This window comes from Myiozetetes cayanensis, unplaced genomic scaffold (assembly GCF_022539395.1).
Source record: "Myiozetetes cayanensis isolate MyiCay16 unplaced genomic scaffold, myiCay2020 scf31, whole genome shotgun sequence".
In the NCBI taxonomy this organism is placed as follows: domain Eukaryota; kingdom Metazoa; phylum Chordata; class Aves; order Passeriformes; family Tyrannidae; genus Myiozetetes; species Myiozetetes cayanensis.
This window is the reverse complement of record NW_026087533.1, coordinates 5313743-5335339: the sequence shown is the minus strand read 5'-3', so window position 1 is coordinate 5335339 and position 21597 is coordinate 5313743. Positions and strand designations below refer to the sequence as shown.

The following is a 21597-nucleotide window of genomic DNA, read 5'->3' as shown; positions in this document are numbered from 1 at the left end:
TTACTCCCAGTGTCAGCTCAGATTTGCCAGGGGGTTACTGGAATTTGATGAACTTTCCTGTGAATTGGTGATTTTCTTTTTTTGGTTTGTCATAACAAGAGTGAAAACAGAGATGCCAGAGTTGGGGGGATATCATAGAATCATGGAATGGTTTGGGTTGGAAGGGACCTTAAAGCTCATCCCGTTCCACCCATCCCACTGCTGCCTTGGAACATCTTGGAAAAAGGAGCATGGAAGGGACAGGATAAACATAATAAATTACATCCAACTCCATAGGCTTCCTACTCTATTCCACTGTGTGGAAAATCAAATTTATTGAAATCTGATGCTCAGTACCTGTTCCCAGCTTGAGCCAGGAAGGCCTCATATATTTGAGCTGGCTGTGCTGGCTTTAGGCTCTATAAATAACACTTTTCTAGTGGGAATTGACCCAAACCCCGTTTTAAACGAGTCAAGAAATCCATCCAGGCTGGAATTTATGGGCTCTGTCACCGTCCCTCGAGACGGGGTTGGTTAATGAGGCCTTGTCGGTGGCAGAGGTAAGCAAAGGGCTCTCTGGCCTTGATGGATTGTGCTTGGCTTGGAAAAGGCAGGGAAGTGCAGTTGATTCCTGAACCCTGGGACAGAGAACTGTTTACAGAGCTCTGGATAAAACTGATGGAAAAATGGAGGTGTGTATGTCATTGGGAGAGCCTGAGGGACAGACAAAGATGCTTATTTATGGGTTTTTTTCCCTTTATGCTTGTTACTGCCTTGATAAGAGAAATATATATAATAACTGTGTCAGAGCCAATGGGTTAGATTATTTAGGTGCAACTTAATTATCCAGCAGCTGAGCAGAGGGGATGGTGGGGATGGAATATAATGGCTGGTGAAATAAGAACAGAGGATATCCAAGGAGTTACTGGTGCCTGTAACAACCCTCTGCAGGTGTTTGCTCAATATCTGTTCGTAGCTTGACTCCAAAACAAAGGCAGTTTGGGCTTGAGCATAAATCAGTCCCAGAAGTTGAGTAGAATGTGAGCTGATCCTGCTGTTCTTGTGTCACTTCAGTTTCATTTTAAGCTGGTTGAGGTATTTCTTTTTTTATTGTTTTATTTTATTTTTTTTGGTCCAGAGCATCATTTCAGCCTTCCAGGGGTGCAGATTAAAGGACAAGTGTCTCAGTGACACCAGCGAGCTCTGCCTTGCAGACACAAGTGGCTTTTCAGTGTGTGCAGTGTGGGAGCTGGGAGTGCTCTCAGATTGTGCTCTGCTCGTTTTATTGATGATTAATGAGAGAGCCTTCGTGGTACCATGTTAATGAGGTTAGGGGGGAAAAAAACCCCAACTGATATCTCATTGTAATTGTGTTTTTCTTTAATAAATGCAGAGGAAAAGGGAGGAAAAACTAACAGAACCACCCAGGAAAAAAACCTGAGATCAGAGGTGGGATGGATTCCTGGGGGGAAATTTCTGGATCTCTGGCATTTGTTCTTGATGTAACTCCACGGAGCAGCCTGGGGGGGAAGGGACATCTGTGAGTGACCACTGTGCCTGTGGCTGTGTTTCCAGCTTCCCCCTGAGGGTTCAGTGTTCAGACATCCCTCCATCCGTGTTTCTGGAGGGGTTCTCCCTGCAGCAGCTGGCCTGCAGTGCTCACACATCCCTCAAAGGATCAGGATCACCCCCCTGTGACCTGACCTGTTGTCCTGGGATGGTGCAGAGGTGCCAGGCTGGCCCTTGGGGAGCTGTGTCATTTAAACTGCACACAGCACAGAGAGAGAGAGAGGTTCATTTGATGGGAAATTTTCCTTAATAGGTGCCTTTAAATTACATGCAGGAAGAGCTCACTGAAGGATGGTGTAGTGTAATTTAATGCTGGGTTAAATGATACAATCCAATGCATTTTCATTAGATGTTCTGAGACACTTCTCCAGCATTTATGCTTTAAAGGCTGTTGGATTGCCAGCTGCAATAACTATTTTGATTGCAGCCTGAGCTGATGGTGGGCATCCTACCAGAAAAATAATGTGCTGGGGTTTAATTATGGCACCTGCACTCCAGAATGGGAGCCTGAGTCACTGTGTGTGGTACAGTTGTCCTGGATCCAGTGGGATGGGATAATGTGCAACAGATGGAGGGGAGAGTGAGGGAATGTTCTGGTTTAGGGCAAAAGAAGTGTTGAGTTGTGGGTTGAGGCTGCTGAGCAGGGTGGTCAGGGGTCTTTGACTGGTGCTCAACTCCTCTTGGGGGTGGTTGGGACACTTTTCCACCAGGGAGGGACTTTGTGGCATTGGGGAGGATGGTGGAACATCCAGAGGGGAGACAGGAAAGGTCCTTTGAGGGGCTGGAGCAGCAGGAGGGGCTGAGGGAGCAGGGGGGGCTCAGCCTGGAGAAAAGGAGGCTCAGGGGGGACCTTCTGGCTCTGCAATCCCTGACAGGAGGGGGGAGCCAGGGGGGGTCGGGCTCTGCTCCCAGGGAACAGGGACAGGAGGAGAGGGAACGGCCTCAGGCTGTGCCAGGGGAGGGGCAGGGGGGACATCAGCAGGAATTTCTGCCTGGAAAGGATGGTCAGGCTTTGGCAGGTTTGGAGTGCCCAGCCCTGGAGGTGTCCCAGGAGGGACTGGAGGTGGCACTCAGTGCTCTGGGCTGGGGGACAGGGTGGGGATGGGGCACAGGGGGGATCCATGGGCTGGCAGGGCTTTTCCAACCTCAGGAATTCTGGGATTCCGTGAGTGCAGATCCCACCTGGAGCCTGGTCCAGGCTTGAGCCTGGTGGCCCTGCAGGTTCTCACCAACATCAGCTCTCACAAACCTGTCCTGGCTCTGAGTTTGCCACTGGGCTGCAGGGGAGGGTCCAGACCCCCCAAACATTTGCAGAGTGAGGGGCAAACCCGAGGGGGAGCAGGAGGGAGGAGGCAAAGAGAGCAGAGGATTTTCTGTGCCGCTTTGTTTGGGGATATTGATTTTTTGCAAGGACAAGCTCATGAAGTGGCATTTCTGGCGCTGGGCTCGTTTGGTTCCTCACAGCAGGAGCAGAATTAAGCCAATGAAAAACACATTGAAAATCTCACACAATCAGTGTTGGCTCCAAGCACGTTAAGGGGATAATCACTCAATAATCCATTTGGCCAGAGGTACAGAAGGACTGGAATATGGTTATTGGTGCTGTTGTTACTGCCCTCACCTTCTTGTTATGGCCCTTAATAAAAACAAGGGACAGACTTTGCTGCCTTTTTTTTTCCTCGTTAGGGTGTATTTTTTTTTTTATTACTCCCCTAAATAAGTGATGTCAGAGTTGCTGTTTGGTGCATGAGGCTGTTGGGGGATGATTCCATGTTCTCTCTGCCAGCAGGTTGGTTCCCATTCTTTCATTTTGCCTGGGCTGTGGATTTAGGAAGGCAGGCAGGAGTGTCCTGCCAAGCCTGGCTGTCCTGGGGCTCTGGAACAGGAGAGTTGAGCTTTTACTGGAGTGGTTTGAACATGGACATGGGTAAATTATTGTTCCTTCAAGAGGATGTTGCCTGGGCTCTTGCTTGGAAAGGGTGAGGACATCAAAGAAGGAAAAATTTCGGTTGTGTGTGTTGGTTGGAGGCTTCAGAGGGGAAATAAGTTTTATTTTGACTTCAGTGAGAAACAGGAGGAATTTCATCTCATTCCCAGCGCAGGTTTTCGTGCAGGAGGGGACAGGGAGCTCTGTGCAGTGGAGGGGAGGAGTTGCTCTACACGTATTTTTCCTGTTGAAGCGATATTTCCCGCTCGCTTCTGAGCGGGCTGAGCTTTAGCACTAATGGAGGCACTTTGTGGGCAGAAGGGCTGTTTGATCTCGGGGGAAATGCAGTGTTTGGTCACCTTTTGTGCTGTCAGGCAGCCCCTTTGCTGCTGCTCCAGGACCCCTGGAGAGACACGAGTGACCCTCTGAGTTCAGGGCCCGCAGAGCTGGTTGGGTTCATTAATTTCTGGAGGCTCAGGAAGCCCAGAGGTTCCGCTGAAAATTGTCTCTTCAGGCAGTGTGGAATCTGCAGCAAGACTGAGAACAAACCTCAGTTACAATTTCATGCCCTCATGCACAGGCACTTTTCTTTTAAAGGCCTGTAACTGGAAAATACGAATTGCGTTCGTACAAACGCTCCAGGGCACTGCTGTTTCAGGTACCACTTAATTCCCAGTGACTCCTGGGGGACAGGAGCCACTTCCTTAACAGGTGAAGGACGTGTTCTGTAGCCCTGAATTAAGAGCAGCATCTGCAGAGCGGGATCCTCTCGCAGCACGGGCTGTGAACGGAATCCACGGTGCAAAAGCTGCATCCGGAGAGCCCGGATCTGCCTGGGACGGGTGGAAAAACCCAGATCCATTCGCCAGCTCGGGGTGATCAGAGCAGGATAAATGAGCAGGTTCTGCTCTCCACTGGATTCTTTTATTAAAAAGCTGGTCCGGGCTTTTCCCGGCGTTTTCAAGCGCGGGAATGTTTCGAGCGCGGGAATGTTTCAGGAGGGCCGCTCTAATTAAACCCGGGAATTAATTAATAGAAGCACTAAGAGGCTTCCAGCTGCCTGGGATGGGGAGTGTGACCTTGCTGTTGTTTCCTTGCAGGTTGACAGGGTTCCAGCTGCCCGCCCCCGTGGTCAGCTCGGGGGCTGTGCTGTCCCTGTGGCTCGTCAGCGACTACGCCGTGAGCGCCCAAGGCTTCCAGGCCAGCTACGAGGGTGAGTGTGCCCAGCCCAGAGCTGCAATTGTGTGCCCAGCCCAGGGCTGCAGCTGAGTGTGCCCAGCCCAGAGCTGCAGTTGTGTGTGCCCACCCTAGAGCTGCAATTGTGTGCCCAGCCCAGAGCTTTAACTCCCTGGGATGTCAGGGAGGGTGGGTAGTGTGGGGTTGGCAGTGGGATGTGCAGAGTTGCAGCAGGAGCAGTGTCTGTGTGGCCACTGGGATACGTGGATTACTGCACTTTCCTTCCTTTATTTATTATTTTGCTTTTCCCTGCGCTTTCCTCCCCGAGCACTTAAATTCCCCTCCTGTGTTTCTTGGCGTAAATGGCATCCAGAGTTTGTTGGTTGTGGAGGTGAAGAGCTGTATGTGCAGGCTTGAAAGCTTCAGGAAGCCTTGGGACGGTGGAAGCCATCAGATATGGGGAAAAAAACCTGTTAGTAGTAGAAGGCAGGCCATTTTTTCCTGGGTAAATGACAGATTAACCACGTTAAAATTGAAGTTACATTGATGTTGATTATTGAACCTGCAGTGCTGTTCATCTCCCTGTAAATGTTTTTCTTTGGAGTCCTTAAAATCACCATTAAGGCTGAGAACTTCTTGGTAATGAGTCCAACCAGCCAATTACCCAAGACATTAAGCCAAGCAAATGCTTTCATTGACATGATCATGGAGCCTCAGCGTTTTGTGCACTTGATAATTAAGTTCTGTTCAAATAACCCTCTAATATTCTGTTTAAAGCCTTTACTCTGCCCCCAGGCCCCGTGACACCGAGATGTTTGTGTCGGTCCTGACCAGTGTGGGGTCAGCAGTGGTGGTGGAGCTCATCCCATCATCATCCCACTCATCCCTACAAAGTCAGAGCCCAGCTCTGTTTATTCCCAGGCTTGCTGGGAATGCTGGTGGTGGGAGCTGGGATGGGTGAGCACAGCAGTGTGAGGGGGATTCAGGCCAGGTGGGGACGTCAGGGAAGTCTCAGCGGGGTGAGGAAAGGCAAATCCTGTTTCCCATTTGCAGAATCTCTGCCAGAACGTCTGTCAATCCCTGCACTGAGCACATCACTCCCAAATTCTGAGGACATGTGGCTGCTTTTGCACTTTCCTGACATTTGGAGTACATTTTTTGGCATTTACACACAGCTACTTGTACACTCTGTAATGGGTTTTTATTGCAGCAGGTAATCTCGTACAAAGGCTCGGGCCAGGGCTGCCCTTTAGTCACATATATTTTAAACTGTCTGAAGTTTATTTGACTGGTGATTAGGGGGATTTAAAGGGTGTAACTGAGGCGGAAAATAAATGTATTTAAAACTTAACCTGAGCCAGAGTGACAGGGAGCATCAAAGCGTTATTTTGAGGGAGGGACAGGGGGTTCATTTACTGGAAGTGCCACTCTGAGCCTGCCCCAAAACAGACTGTTTGGGTTGTTAACAAAGCCTAAAGGAAGAGATAAGTGTGGGTTTTATCCAGGGGCTGTGCTGCTGCTGTAAATGCTGTTTCAGTTCCGTTGTAATCTACGACTGGGTGAATGGCTTGTGATTCCATAATTCACATTTAAAGGCAGAACAATGCTCAGAGTCCTGCAGTAAATGGCTCCGTTATGATCCCTATCAAAGCCTGCTCATTATTCTCCTCCTCCCTCGGAGCAGTCGTTGGGAAACGCACCAAAAGAAACAGAATTTTAAAATTGGAACGAAAAGCTCTCAGGAACTTTCTTTTTTTTTTTTTTGAAAAAAAAAAAAAAAGGAGGACAGGAAGAAAGTACCGTTGGAGGAATCAAAGTGACACAAAAACACTGTGCTTACACTGATGTCTGCGCTGCCCCAGCCCTGGGGGAAAGGCAGCAGTTGAGCTTGGTGTTATCTGAGTTAACATCTCCCTGGCTTGTCTGCCTGGTGATGCCTGCACGATAACATCTCTTACAAGCGGTTCCTTGATGGCCACACAGACCAGAAGTTGGATCTGCTGTGAGAACACAAGGGCAGAGGGGGTTCCCCACAACCTGCAGGGGTGTTTTTCCAGCCCTAGGAGTCAGAGGTGCCACGGTGGGATTGGAGGAACAGCAGCTCTGCGGCGGCTGCGCCGCTCCACTTCCCTCTTGGCCTCGTGGGTTTTTGACTTTATCATATTACTGTGCTGGTGGATCTCCCTTAATCCTCTTTTCCTCATCGTCTGACTTCCTCATCTTTCTTCATTTAGTGGCTGCCTGTTGCCAGCTTGTTCCTGTCTGCTCTCATTCCCCGACTCCTCGCGTCCTCCCGTCCCTCGCTGTCTGTTGTGATTTTTCTCCGGACGCCAAACATCATCTCCCAGCTCGGGAAACGGGAGGGAGGGAACAAAACAAAGCCAAGGCTCCTCCTTGCCCAGCCCCAGCCACCTCTCAGGGGGTGGTTGTGCCCGAGGTGCTGCTGCTGGGGCTGCACACAGAATCATAGAATCATAGGATAGATTGCGTTGGAAAGACCTCCAAGATCATCGAGTCCATCTTTGGGTTGGAGGCAGCGCCCGGAGCTTTGGCTTCTCTTGGCAGATGTGGCACAGCTGGCTCTACTGGGAATTCCCAGATTCCCAACAAGGCCAAGGTCCTCCTTGTCATGGGAGTTTGCAAAAAAAAAAAATGGGGGAAACCACCCCGACATCCCAGTTTGGGAGAGGAGACACCACAGGGTCAGCACAAGTCACCTCAGGATGTGACTGATGGGGAAGGAGAAACGAGGGCAGCCAAGGCAGGAGGGCTGGGATGGAAAAATCATCAGCTTTTCCTGGCAGGATTGGAAGAACGGAGAAAAATTTTTATTCCCATTTCAATATAGTCCTTTGATATGAAGGTAATTTTTTTTTGGACTTAAGAGATGCTTTTATGAAACATAAGCAGTTCTTAGGAAGCTCAATTTCAGAATGTATAATTTAGAAAATATTTAAATTAAGTGCTTTCATGCTTTTAGCATCCTCAAATTTGGGGTTTTTTTCCCTGTTAACTGTCCCTTGAATTCAACATAATTTCACAATTAGCCCTGTTCACCCTCAGACTGGGGGATTTTTTCCCTTCTTTTATAACTAAAATGATTCTCCAAAAATCCAAACCAGCTGTGGAGTTTTGCCTTTCAGCTGCAGGAGAATTTCCGAGGAGACCCAGCTATAAATAATGGGAGTTAGAATTTCACCAGGACAATCTCATCTTGTGAAAAATCTGCCTAAAGATTTAATGACCAAAAATGACCAATGTTTCCATTTATTGCTTCCCCTGGAAGATGTGTGGAGTTAATATTCAGGCACATGCCTGGACTACAATGGGGAATTAATTCCACTCCCTGCTGCCTCACACCTGATGAATGCACAGCAAATAAATTGGGCAAGTCTTTAACAATAAGAGGAAAAGTGATATAAATTCCACATCATTCCCCCAATAATGCTAATAAAGGCTCCTGATGAAGAGCAGCTGGTTTTTTAGTTTACTAATGTAGGGAGAAAATAAGATTATGTTGTTGGTTTTAAGCTGTTCCCTCTTGGCTGCCCTCTCAGGCCAGAGGGTGTGAGAAACAAAAAGGGATTTAAGGCAAACCAGGATCATCAAAGTTAAACCTCTGACCTTTTCAACCAGGCCCTGGGTTTGTATTTTCATTCAGGTGTTTCTATCCTGACAAGGACACAGTTTATCAATATGTGCAGAAAAGAAGGGGGATGTGACTGTATATTAAAAAGGGATATAAAAGGATGTAAATATATTTATAAAAGGGATTCAGAGGGCTGTAAATACATAGAAATATAAAATAACAAGTGGAAAGAAACATTTTAAATATGAATATATAAAAAGATGAGCTATAAATATCAATAAAATGAAAAATATATAAATAAAACGGAAAATCTATAAATAAAACGGAAAATCTATAAATAAAACGGAAAATCTATAAATAAAACGGAAAATCTATAAATAAAAGGGAAAATCTATAAATAAAACGGAAAATCTATAAATAAAACGGAAAATATATAAATAAAATGGAAAATATATAAATAAAATGGAAAATATATAAATAAAATGGAAAATATATAAATAATATGGAAAATATATAAATAATATGGAAAATATATAAATAAAATGGAAAATATATAAATAAAATGGAAAATATATAAATAAAATGGAAAATCTATAAATAAAGCGGAAAATCTATAAATAAAGCGGAAAATCTATAAATAAAGTGGAAAATATATAAATAAAATGGAAAATATATAAATAAAATGGAAAAGACATATAAAAGGAATAAGTATAAAAGAAGAGGGATGCAATTATGTTGAATACTTTTTTAAGGAATCTTCATCTGTGTAACCATCTGGAGTTTTAATTTTGGGGGGTTTTTTTGGCCTTTCTCTTGCCCTAAAGCCAGGCTCGTGGAGGAGGCCCTGGCTGAGCTCTGGAGCTGCAGCAGCAGGGCTGGGAAGTGCCGAGGGTTTCCCGGGAAGGGGGAGATTTCCCTTCCCAAGACGTGGGGTTTGATTACAGCTGCACCAAATTTGATCGCTGCAAACACTCGGGGCCTGATTGAAAAGAACCAATTATGCTGCAAGAACAGTGCTTATTTTAAGAAATTAGAAGCCTTTAAATACAGAGGGAAACAGCCCCAAGTAAATGGGGCTGTTTGCCTTGGTAATAAATACTCTGCTCTTTCTCAGCACAAATGGCTCGTTCTTTACAGGGTTGTTTGTAGAGTTGTGCAAACATATTTAGAAAATACAATTAAATACCGGTTCCTGTCCCTCTTGGCCCCTTTCTTTTGCTTAAACCCAAGCAGAATTTCCTCACTCTGGGATGTGCTGCTGCATTTCCCCCTTTTCCCATCTTCCAGTTGCTCCATTAAGGGTAGACAAATTGATCTGTTGAAGTTCTCTCTGTGGCTTTGGAAACATAGGCTTTGAGATTTTTTTTTTCTCCTAAAACCTGTCCAAATTAAGGTTCTGATTTGACAGAGCAACACTGTGCTGGGGGGAGAGAAAAACCCCAAACCAAACATTAAAACCTCAAAAAGCCAAAACTAAAAAGCCAGAAAACCAAGCCAAAAACTAAAAGGCCACAAAACTAAAAGGCTACAAAAGCAAAACTAAAATTTGCCCAATATCTGAGCAAACCCTTCCCTCTTTCAGCTCAGACAATGTTATCAGCTCTAGGCAATATTTATTGCTTTAAAATTTCTCTTGTGTTTCAGGTGGATACTTTTGCTTTTTCTGGGCTGGAGCTTTGTTAGGCTGGGCTGTCTGACATTCTGCTGGAGCTTTGTTAGGCTGGACTGTCTGACATTCTGCTTCAGGGGTGGTTGGAAGTGATTCCTAAATAATACCCAATGGCCCCAGTTCCACGAATCCACCCTGTTCCCAATTGCTATTGGGGAGCTGTGCTCAGGAATTGAAGTTTTAATTACAAAAATCTGGTTTGAAGCCCTCCCAGCTTGCAGTGCTTAAAGCCAAGGAGAGGAAGAAGCCATAAAATCGTGGATTTTGGAATGTGCCAGCGCTCTGAAACAGTGGGGTTGGACTGTCCCTTTGCTCTGAGAGGCTTTCACTGCTCCAGCCCAGCAGGTGCTTGAGGCAGAGATGAGGAGCTGGGTCTGTCCCTTCAGCATCACCCAGCTGGGTTGTTTGGGAACGGGGAGCTTTGGCTCTGCTGCCCATCCAGGACGTGGCACTCGGTGCTCTGGGCTGGGTGAGGAGGTGGGGATGGATCACAGGCTGCACTCGGTGACCTTTCCAACCTCAGGGATTCTGGGAAAGCTGGAGTTTCTCTGGGAAGGGAGGCAGTGCTGGCAAGCACAGCGCTGGAGGAGGTGCAGGGAGGTTGAGGAGCAGGGAGTGCTGAGCTCCCCCTGCACCGGGGGATGTGTGCAGGGAGCTGTTCAGTCAGCACCGAGCCTTTCATGTTCCTCTTGTCTGCAAGGTATCAGCCTTTGGACGACGTGGAAAACCAGGATACAAAGCAGCAGAAAGGCAGGGCAGGGTTGCCAATAATATTGAGTGACAGGGTTGTTCTACACAGGGCAGTGTCTGGAAGAGCAGAGGGTTTATAATTAGATTTCAGGCATGGCCTTGGATTGATTCTGCCTCCAATTAAGTGTTTTCTACTTAATGTAAAATATTTGGTTGGCAACAGGTTTGCCTGTCATATGGCTTCAGATATTTCATGGCTCTTTGGAATTCTTCCATGGAGCCTCAGCTCTGGGTCCCTGCTTGTCATCAGCTCCTGCTGCCTTTCACGTGCAGGTTGGGGCCGGGGGGTTTTGCACGGTCAGCTGTTCCACTCACGTGTTGGGAGGGGTGGGTGCAAACCTGGGGAGAGGAACAGCAGGTTTATATCCCAAATTAACCTCAGCTCCTGCTGCTCCTCGCTGCTGTGTGCCAGCACTGGGAGAACTGGGGATCCAGCATGCCAAAAAAAACCCCAAACTGCTTCAGAACTCACTGGTGGTTTGGACCAGAGCAGTTGTTTGATGAACAGTTTTTAAAGCCCAAAAAGCTGCTTTTTACAGAAATCTAAAATTTACTTATAAACCCTGTTTTGCTGTTTCTTTCCACTCGTCTCTGTTTGTTCCTTTTTGTTCCACAGAGGAGACTGTTGTGGTCACAGCTGGCACATTCCAGCCCCTTGGGATGGGAATGGATGGTGAACTGGCACACAGTGGGGACTCCTCAGTTATTTTTCCCAGCCTTGGCAAAGGAGCTGGTGCAAGTGCCGCTCCCTCTGGCTCCCAGAGGTTTGTGGTGTTGCCACTGGGAGCCTGGGCTTGCCCTAAAATCTGTGTATTTCTGGGATATCCTTCCTGCTCCCCCTCCAAACCTGTTCCTCTCCGCTAGGATTTCAGATTAACCCCAGCTCCCCCACCCCGGGGATGGAAGAGCCAACCTTGCTGTTCTCCCTCTCTTTTAGCAACACTAAAGATTTTTTTTTTTTTTTATTACTTAAATGAGCTCCCAGCAAGTCTGCCTTAATATACTACTAATTGATTTTAAGACTTGAAAGCAGCAGAGCTAATTAGCATGTGCTGACTCAGCACGGCAGAGGGGTGGGGGGCACAGACTGACCCGTGTTGCTGCAGCTCCAAATGAAGTCGAGGGAATATTGAGTGGCTCGTATTGGCGTTTGATTTGCATATGCAAATGAGATCAATCAGTGCAGCCGCTGCTGGAGAGCAGGAATGCTGATGATCCCCAAACAGCAGCCGGGATGAAGCCTTTAAGCAAACACTGAGTGACATTTTTGCTCCCCGAGGTGACACTGGGGGCACTTGGCTGTCGAGGAGGTGCCAGGGCTGCTCCTCTCTCGCCACAAACGCCCTGCTCAGGGAAGGGGGAGGAAAAGCAGCCCAGAAAACACCGGAGAATTCACGAGGGTTTTTGGTTTTGCCTCTGTTTTCGGTGGCGTTTGGCAGTGCTTGGGATTGGGGTGCCAGGGAGTGTCCTGAGCTGGAAGGGACCACGAGGAACATCCAAGAGCAGCTCCTGGCCCTGCACAGACACCCAGCAATCCCACCCTGTCCTGAGAGTGCTGTCCACACACTTCCTGACCAACACCTTGCCTGACCTGGGGGTTGCTCTGGGGGACTGGTGAAAGGTGCTGGAAAATCCCTCCTTGGATGTCCCGGCACAGCAGTGTGAGGGCACCTCGTGAAGGGCTCTCGTGGTGGTGATTCTTTCCTAAAACCTTCATTTTCACCCTTTTCTTGCCCCCATTTCTTTTTTTTTTTGGTTTTGCATCTAATAGAGAGGCATTTCTTTTCAATCAGGGATCTATTTGCAGCAGTTGGATGCCTTTGGGTTTGTTTCAAGCCGCATTTCCACAAAAAGTCCCCACTAACGAGCTGTGGGAAAATTGCAGCCTGGGTGCCAAGGCAATTTGGTTGAAAGGCTTGTCCTTCACTGCCACTCCATCCTTGCCCAGGCACAGCCAGGGCAGCTCTGAGGAGGAAGGTGAGATGCTGAGGGGGATGTCTCTGAAAAAAAAAAAACCCTTCCTGCTCTTCATGTGTTCAGGGCTGCAGCAGCTCCACTCCTGCCCTGGCACTGAGCAGGAATGGGGGCATCCAGAGCCTTGTCCTTCTTGTCTGCTCTCACCTCCTCCTCTCCTTCTCCACATCCACCTCCCTGTGGGCTTTTTGTCTCTCCTGCGTGCAGAGATCTGTGGGGTTGTGGTGTCCCATCAGCGCCTGCTGGGCATCTGAAGAGCTCTTGGATCACTCACTCTGCCCTCTGAGGAGCAGGACAGGAGTCTCCTGTTGTCCTGTCCCTCCTTGGGAAGCAGGGAAGGAGCTGAGAGGCAGAGCAGCTATCTACACACACCTGTGTGTGTGTATTAGACCACCCAGTGCCTCCTCAGAAAGCTCCAGTGACAAAAGGCTCCTGCTCAGGGCACTTCACCTTTTGGTTCAAGGGGGGGTGGAGGGGTTTGCTCAGCCTGAGTGGATCTATCTCAATTCAAATTAAATGAGGATTTAATTAACTTTATCTCGGCTTCCAGAAGGGGAGGCAGAGCCCACGTGGTGATCTGGGGCTCTGATTACCTGCAGCCTCACCTTGAGGAGGATGCAGATGGAGAAAGCTCTGGGATTATCTGTCAACCATTTCAGATGGGGAGGAAGAAAGGCCCTTGTCACACGTGTCCCTTGGTGGAGGTGTGTTCTTCCTAGTCTGTCTTTCACCTCTGTGGTTCACTGAGCTCGAATTTTGTGCTTTTCCACGTGGATCTGCTCCCCCCAGCAGGTGAAATGACCTTTGAAGGAGGGGGAGAGGTTCTAATCCTGATTATTGTGGGCTGAAGTGCCCGGGGAGGAGGTGGCTGGAGCATCACCTCGCTTTGGTTGCGCTCAGCTGACACTTCCAGCAGCTCCTCAGGTGGGGGAAGGTCACTGTGGCTCTTGAGTGTCCCCTATGAACCCTCCCATGTTATTAGGGAGGAAAAGCAATGATTATTCAAGCCCAGAAAGGCTCAGTGTTGTTGTTATTATTATTATTATTATTCATAAGAACAGGGGCTGTCAATCAGCAGTGCCTGAAATGCAGAGCAAAATAAACATTTCACCTTGTGGAAGCACTAATAGATGTGACCCCTGTTCCTTTGGGATGTGCCAAGCCTTGGCAATGCTTTTTCTTTCTGTAGGGGATGGTCAAACCTGATGTAAAATAACAGACAATCCAGCCCTTCAGAATTAATAAAATAGAGAAGCGAAGTAAACATCCTACAGACTGAAATATTTGGGGAAAATCAGGCAAGGCATTTCATCTGCTGGGAGAGTGGTCAGTGATACTTTTAGTGGAAAAGGGAAAAGCCCACAAAAATGGTAATATTTGCTGTAAACACTGTGCCCTCTCCAATTTTACAGGGAAAACTGCAACAGGTTCCAATTTGCTCCTGAAAATTGGCTTTTGCACATTCTCTTTTGCACTGGGAGCGTTTAATCCCTAATGATTGCTTACTAATTCTTAATTTTTCCCTGCAAGAACTTTAATTACTTAAGAGTGCTTAATTACTGATGTGTGGGTCTGATATGACCGATGGCCACTTGAAAGGAATAAAACTGAACCTCCACTGAAAGAGAATTAGATCAGGTTCTTGTATGAAGTATCTGCATCCTGAACCCTTTTAACATCAAATTACTGCCCATCCAGCTCTCAGGAAAGAGGAGGGGTTTAGGAAACATTTTTATTTTCTGGGTGATGAAGGTAATTATTCCAACTGCAGCTGCTCAAAAGGGATGATTGGAGTTGAATTTCCCCATTTGGCTCCTGACAGGCTCAGCCTGGTGCTGGATAAACTTCATTATCAGAGGAATCATTTAGTTTGGGAGAGCTGAGTGCCTGACCTTTAATTTATGCAAGAGACGGAAAGCAAAATGTGTTACTTTAAGGCATTAATTTCCTTAAGTGTAAATTTTTATTAGCTCTGTCTGAGTGGCCCTGTCATAGAATTCATCATGCTGGGGTTGGAGATTGGCTTCCAGAAGATGTGAGGGATGGAATTCCAACCTCTGTGTGTGGAGTGAGTGTTTTATAACCTGGTATTTCAGCTGAATTTAACAGGGATGAAGTGGTGGGAAAGATGATTTGTGTGCTGTGAGTTTTACATTCAGACCAGCAGCATTCACAACAAAAAAAAACCCCTCAGCCAGGGCCAGGCTGGAAGGTGAAGCTTTTCTGACTGAAATACCTCATCTTCATGTGATTCCATCCTGAGCTTTGACAGGCAGAGGAGATAAGGAACCTCCTCTTCTTTGGAAAAGGAGAAAACAACCCCAAAAAAACCCCCAAGCAAACACCAAAAGCCAGTGAAAAGCTCTTTGTGACGATTTGATCTTTCTCCTGTTTGTTCAGCAGCCTCATCCATCCCTTGCCACACCAACTCCTCTGCTGCTTGGCCTCGAGGGACAGCAGACAGGTTTTCCCTGCGTGTTCCTGGGCAAAACTTGAGTGGATCCACCTGGATGTGACCCCTGGAACGCTGAGCAGGGAAAATGCCGTGCCCTCCTGCAGGTGGAGGCTGTGCCTGAGCAGTCTGAGAGGTGCCTTTTAAATATCCCATCATTTAGGTTGGAGAAAACACCTCCCCAGCTCCACTGTCCACGCTCCAAGGGGTCTCTTGTCCCCACATTCCCGAAGGAACTCGCAGTTGAAAAGTGTTTTAGAGCATTGCTGTCAGTCCAGATGTTTCTCCTGTGGTGGGCCAGGCTTTCCCATGCAGGTATTCCTGTGCTGGGAAGTGCTGGCTCCAGCTGATGGAATCACATGAGCGTGTTTCAGAGCCGGGGAAAAAAAATATGAGCTCGTCGGTTCAAAATAGATCTGGGTGCCAGAAGGGATATAAATACACATTTCTGCTTCCATAGCGTGGCCTCCACTCCTGATAATAAGCCATTGAGAATGGAGGGTGGGGAATTTGGCAGTTGTGTTGTTATTCCATAAACAGTCGGGTTGGGATGGCTGGATATTTTCAGCTTTGCACAAAAGCTGGGCAGAAGAAAAGAGGGTGGGTATAAAAAGCCTGGAAAAAAACGGGTTCCAAGTCCCCCATTCAGCCCCAAAAGTGGCTGATTTCTGAGCACTTCTCCTCGTTATTTCTGCCTGATGGTTTTTCAGGAAGAATTAGTCCCTAAAAACACTTATTTCTGTGCCATGTATATCTGGAATATAACTGGTATTCTTGTCTTCAGGGCTCATGACTTCCCTCCCTGCCCTGGCTGAGCTGGACTGGGGAAAACACGATCTCCTTGTTTGAAGGACACATTAATTCTGTGACTGTTTTGCTCTGGCCTTGTGGGGGAAGAAAATTCGCAGGAATATCTCTTTAGTCTTGTTTTTCGTGCCATTTGTACTTAGTTTTGCACTCTGTAAATGAAGGTTTTGCCATGACTGTGTCTGTTTATCTCCCAAATGCTGGGGCATCTCCTGGTTTTGAGCCTCCTCCCAGCCCCTCTGTTCCCTTTAGACCCTTAGTTTTGCTGCTGGAGCTTTTCCTTTCCAGTGCTGTGTCATTGAATTCCATGAATTTTCCCCTCCTGCAGACTAATCACTTTAGTGCTCCTGCCTTGGAGGTCTTGGCTGGAGCTCAGGGATGTCTGACTGGGCCTTTGGAGTGCTCCTGGATTTAATGCAACCTGGGGTTTGGCATCAAGTGAATTCTTCTTTTAGATTAAAAATTACATAAGCCCCACTCTCTGCAAGGGAAACAGGCAGGGTGGGTGAGCACAGGAGTTTTCATGGTCTTACTGGAAGTGACAGAAAGGTGATTCCAAGATTATCAGGGAAATGGGAGCAGTTTGTTCTGAAAATGTGTCAGGAAGGGTTGGATCTCTTTTCTTCAGAGTGGCCTGGACTGAGACCCAGGCTCCAGATATTTTGTTAGAGAGAGATCTGAATATCATATGGATATCTCCTCATCAGTTGTGTTTTGTTGTGAGTTCATGACCCAGCTGTCTGTGCTTTCCTGGTGTTTTTATCCCAAACCCTCTCCCAGCATCTTCCCCTGGTGTTGTCTCAGTGTGGCCTCAGGGGGTGTCAGGGAAGGAGCTTGGTGGGAACAAACCCCTCCTGGAAGTCAGCTTTGTTCTTCCACACATGTAATTATGCATGAGCAGGTTCTCAGTGGGCAAACCAGCTGTAATCCTGATATTTTACAGGAAAATCCGTGTTGCTGCAAGTGCATTGGACCAAAGCACAACAAAGCCTGGAGCAAGTTGTGTTTACAGCAATGAGAGCCATTAATTCTCCCTGGAAATTCGTGGTGCAGGCTCTGGAGCTGGGAGCAGGGTGTCTTGGATGAGAGGAGGACTGTCCCAGTCTTGTGTTTAGAAATCCAATTAAAACAAGAAGTGTTTAGAGCTCGGAGAATGGTCAGGTGGTTGTGTGGAGCATTGAAGGTGTCCAGGCTGGGCAGCCCCTGGCAGACCTATTTTATGGCATTTCTGGGCTGTGCTGCCCTTAAACCACCTATTTTATGGCGTTTCTGGGCTGTGCTGCCCTTAAACAGACCTATTTTATGGCATTTCTGGCACAGGTGAAGGATCCATTCTCAGAAATCCCAGGAGAACCAACACTAAACAGATCCCAGCCTGGCTGCCCAGTCCCCTGAGTGCAGGGAGTGCCTGAATGCTGCTGTGAGCACATAAAACATTATACAAAGCCACATGTTGTTAAGCTTTCTGTTGTGTTGCTGTTCTGGGGAATATTTCCAATTTCACCTGAGCCCTTTCCAGTGCCAGTAAACTTTGTCAGGGCTGCAATTCCCCCTGACATGAGTCTGTAAAACCAGACTGACTGTTCCCCCTGGGCCTTGGCCCCTCCAGGGGGGCTTTTTTTCCCCTGGATTCTGAAGTGTTTTAATCCATGTGTAGGTCTATCAGTAAAAACCCCAGAACAAGACAGCCTGTGGGATATTAGTGCTGTCACAGGCTGTAAACCCTGCTCCAGGCACTCCTTTCCCAAATACCAGGGGGCTCAGAGGGGATGCAGAGCTTTTCCCTCGCTGGGAATTGCCTGGTGGAGTTGGGAAGGACAAGAGCAGCTTCTTTCAGGTCTCCCAGCACGTGGTGCTGGTTTTCCCCTGCCTTGTGCCCCAGCAGGTCCCTGATTTCAGTCAGACCTGTTGGTGTTCACAGGGGCAGGTGGGTGGATGTCTTTCAACATCCCTAAAAGTCGCCCAGTTTCCCTTCTGTGAGCCATGGGAGCAGCACAGAACCTCTCCCATGGGCCCAGCCAGGGGGAGTTTCTCATTCCAAGGCGGCTCAGGAGATGCTGGAGCTGCCTGGGAAAAATCTTGAGGTGTTCAGTGCCCAGAGCACTTCAGAGACATTTTCAGTGCAGGCCACAGAAGAGGCTTTGCAGTGGGGAGTTCATTAAGAAAAGGTTCCTTACATAACTCCCTGCCTCCTCTGTGGGCTGCCTGGAACTTTTATCGAGTAAATCACGGCCTGAGAGTCTTTCAGGGTGTCAGCAGGAGCCAGGGCTGAGAGATCTCCCTGGTCCTGGATGTGTGGCAGTGCAGTCCGGCCGTTGCTTTGTGCTTTGTTGGATGGGCAGGTTTAATCTGCCACCCAAGCAGCCTTTTCTCTGCTCCTGCTCTGATCTTCACTTGCATAACCCACTCTGGCTGTGCTGCTTTGGAATTTATTTAATAGCTCAGTTGTTCGGACATGATTAAAAATAAAATGAATGGAGTGAAGCGGTGAGAAGATGAGCAGCTCCTCAAGGGGTTTAGTCTAAAAATACCTGGTTTGGCTCAGCTGGTATTAAAGAATCATAAAATGCCCTGAGTTGGAAGGGACCCACAAGGATCATCCCATGTAGTTTATCATTCATGACAGACCCTATTTTCTGATTCTCAGGCACTGCTTTGCCTTCCTCTCATTTCCCCTCCAGAGGACAGAGGTTTCAGTGCTCTCAGATTAAATCACATGTCAAACAGGTGCTGTGTGAATTCTTCTTTCCAACATGAAGGGGCTGAACTTTCCTCTCTGCTCTGCCTGGCTGTGCCTTGGCTGTTTGAAGGGGTCAAGCCCTGCAGACTGCTCAGCTCATGGTTTGGTGTTTTCTCAACAGGAGATGTTCAAGGCACAAACTGAAGTCTCTCAGAAGTTGGGAATTGTTGTTCCCTGTGCTGGGCAGGTGAAGGGAACAGTCTGGAATGAACAGGTTTTGTTCCTCTGGTAACATCTGCAGTGGAGGGTGAAGGGTTGGGTGTCTTCTCTAATACCCCCCTGCCCCCTAAAGTTTAAACAGGGTTTGAATCTTTGCCCTTAGAGGGGGTGGATTTATATTGCTCATTTACAGGGTAATTAAAGTATCAGGTGAAAACAGACGTGGATTTGGAAAGGTGAAGTGGAAGTGGGAATGATTTGGAGCTGTTTCCTGTTGGATTCTCAGTGAAATTCACCTTTTTTCCTCCTTGGGATTTGCATGTTGGAACTGAGCGTGGTATTTTTGCCTTTGCATTTGAGCTCCTCCGAGATGCTCTCAGTGTGGGGTTGTGTGATCAAGGTTAAACATTCAGCTGTGATTCATCTTTAATCTCTGTGATGTGAAATTTAAGCAACCTGCAGTTTTGCCCCGGAGTGGATCAAGATTCAGGCCAGTTCTGAGACCTTGAGGTACCTTTTCCTAGGTTCAGTCCCAGCCCTTTCTCCTTCCACTGCTCTGTGTCCTTTAAAGCAAATCTGTCCTGTTTCCATGGCAATGTTTGCCCAATGGATGCCTTGGAGTGTGTGTATATGGATTTTTCATTTGTAACCTGTCTCTGAATAAATTCCCGGTATATTTAAGGTCTCCTTGAGCCATTTGGACCATCACACTGTTGTAAATTAATGTTTTTGGATAGACACAGCCCTAACATGTGAGTGCAGCTGCACAGTGAGTTGTCCTGGGAGAGAAGAGGGAATGAGGGGATTTTTCCCATTTTGCTGGTGAGTAAAATAAAAGGATGAAGGATGAGAATGTTCCTTGTGTGGTAGGTGCCTCTCCAGGTTTCCCTGCGCCCCTCCCCTGGTTTCCTTCAGGAAGCAGGGTTTGGAGTGCTTTTCCTTTTGTTTTTTTTTTGCTAGTCCTGTGATCGTTTTCCCCCTCCCCTGCCTGCCTTAAACTTGTATAAACATCCCTCTGATGTCCATGAAATAGGGTGGGGTGTATGAAAGCAAAGCTGGGGCAGGTCTGAGCACCCAAATCCACACCTGCCTTCGAGTTACAGAGGAGAAATCAGGGCAAGGTCCTTGACAGCAGAATAAGCTCTTGTTTGTGAATGTTCAGGACTGGGAGATGGTTTTCCCACTGGCACTGGGGAGGTGCCACCTGGGAATGAACCCTTGCTCTCGAGGTGAGCTCGTGCTCCTGCATCACTTGCACGGTGCTGCTCGTGGCAGATTGTGCCAGATCAGCACCTGTGGCAGAGCAGACAGGCCAGAGCCCTGAGCGTGCCTGTGTGACATAATGAGATCACTTGAGCTCTGTTTTCACTGAGGATAAAATTACCATCTGGGTTGTTTGGTTTTTTGTTTTTTTTTTTGATGAGTTATGACCACAAATTAATAATGAATTCAGTGCTGGGAGCAGATGATGATGATGATGATGAAATTGCTGTGGCAGCTCCGTGGGCTCTTTGTGGCCCCATCCTTGGGGTGGATTTGGCTCCTGGGTGTTGATGGGAGGTGGCTGCACTGTCAGCTCAGGGTTCCTCGAGGCTTCTACTCTAAACTGCTCTGCTTAGTGGTGTAATATTTCACTTTTCCTGTCTCAAGGGCACTGTGATCTCACTGCTTAATGTGGAAGGTTCATGTCCTGGTTAGTTCTCCCTCCAGTACTGACCCTTATATTGGGTAGCCAGACCTCCTAAAGAAGGTAGAGAAAAGAGAAGTGTTTAGAGGGAATAAACTAGAAGGAATAAATTATGAAGGCAGTTGAAAAATGAAAACAAACAAGTTTTTTCCATGTTATTTGTGGGCGTGAGCCAGACCTTATGTAGTCTGAGAGGAAGCTGAAGCAACTGGAAGCTGTGAATTCCGGGGGTTTCTGGCCCCAGAAATGGATTATTCACGGTGTGACCTCGGTGAGCTGTGAGCTGACTCAGTCTGGCTCACTTGGGAAGAGAGTGGGGCTCTGCTCAGAGCAGGAACCCATTCAGTGTGATCCCCACTGCCCCTCCTGAAAGCCGGGAATGAGGGAATGGGGAATGAGGGCTGTGTGGAAGGCACCAGAAGAGGCAGAGCTGAGCTGTGAGTGATGCTCTGGGGAGGCTCAGCAGGTCTGTGCTTGGGGACAGGCATCACACAGGGCTGGGGGTGAGACCTGGAGCCCCAACACCACCAGGTCCCGACCCTGCTGCTTGCAGAGGAGGGGCTGCAGAAAGCAGGGCTGAGATGTTGTGGTGAATGCCCTTCCTCTGCTGTGAAATATTTATTAAAACAGATGTAGCTGGCCACAGTTTCTGGTGCTGGGTAATGAGCCAACAGCTCGAGGAGATCAATAAGCAGACAAACAATGTGGGCTCTAAAGTTGGAAGTGGCTTTTTTTTACCAGAACAAAGAGCCTTCCCTGTCCAGGGCCACTCTCCAGCAAACTGCAGAGCAGATCAACACTGGCACCCAGTGTCTAGATAGGATCAGTTCAAATCTGGGTTTTCAGCCCTGACACCCTCTTTTCCCGCTGAGTCTTGGCTTTCAGTGCCGATGAGCGCAGAGGGCTGAGGCTCCTGATGTGCCCTGGCAGCTCAGCTCTCCGGGGCTGCAGCTCCAGCTCTGCCTGCCTTTGGTGCCTGCAGTTGTCTCCTGGTGCTGACAACCCCCCCAGCCCCGCTCTCCTCACGGAGAGATGCAGGTCTCTGTTTCCCCTGGAACGGTTAACCTGAGTTCAGGGAGGGAGGGAGAGCCAAGGAACGTGAAACCACCTCTCCTCCCT

At 47.8% G+C, this 21597-nt stretch overlaps 1 protein-coding gene across 2 annotated transcripts in view; it reads left to right on the top strand.

Annotated features, from left to right (window-relative positions):
• Positions 1-21597, top strand: part of CSMD2 (CUB and Sushi multiple domains 2) — a 215475-nt gene that overhangs the window by 25399 nt on the left and 168479 nt on the right. For both annotated transcript variants that reach the window (XM_050326308.1, XM_050326309.1), the window contains exon 4: positions 4576-4688. In XM_050326308.1, coding sequence (XP_050182265.1) covers positions 4576-4688 — 113 coding nt within the window. The remainder of the gene's footprint in view (positions 1-4575; positions 4689-21597) is intronic.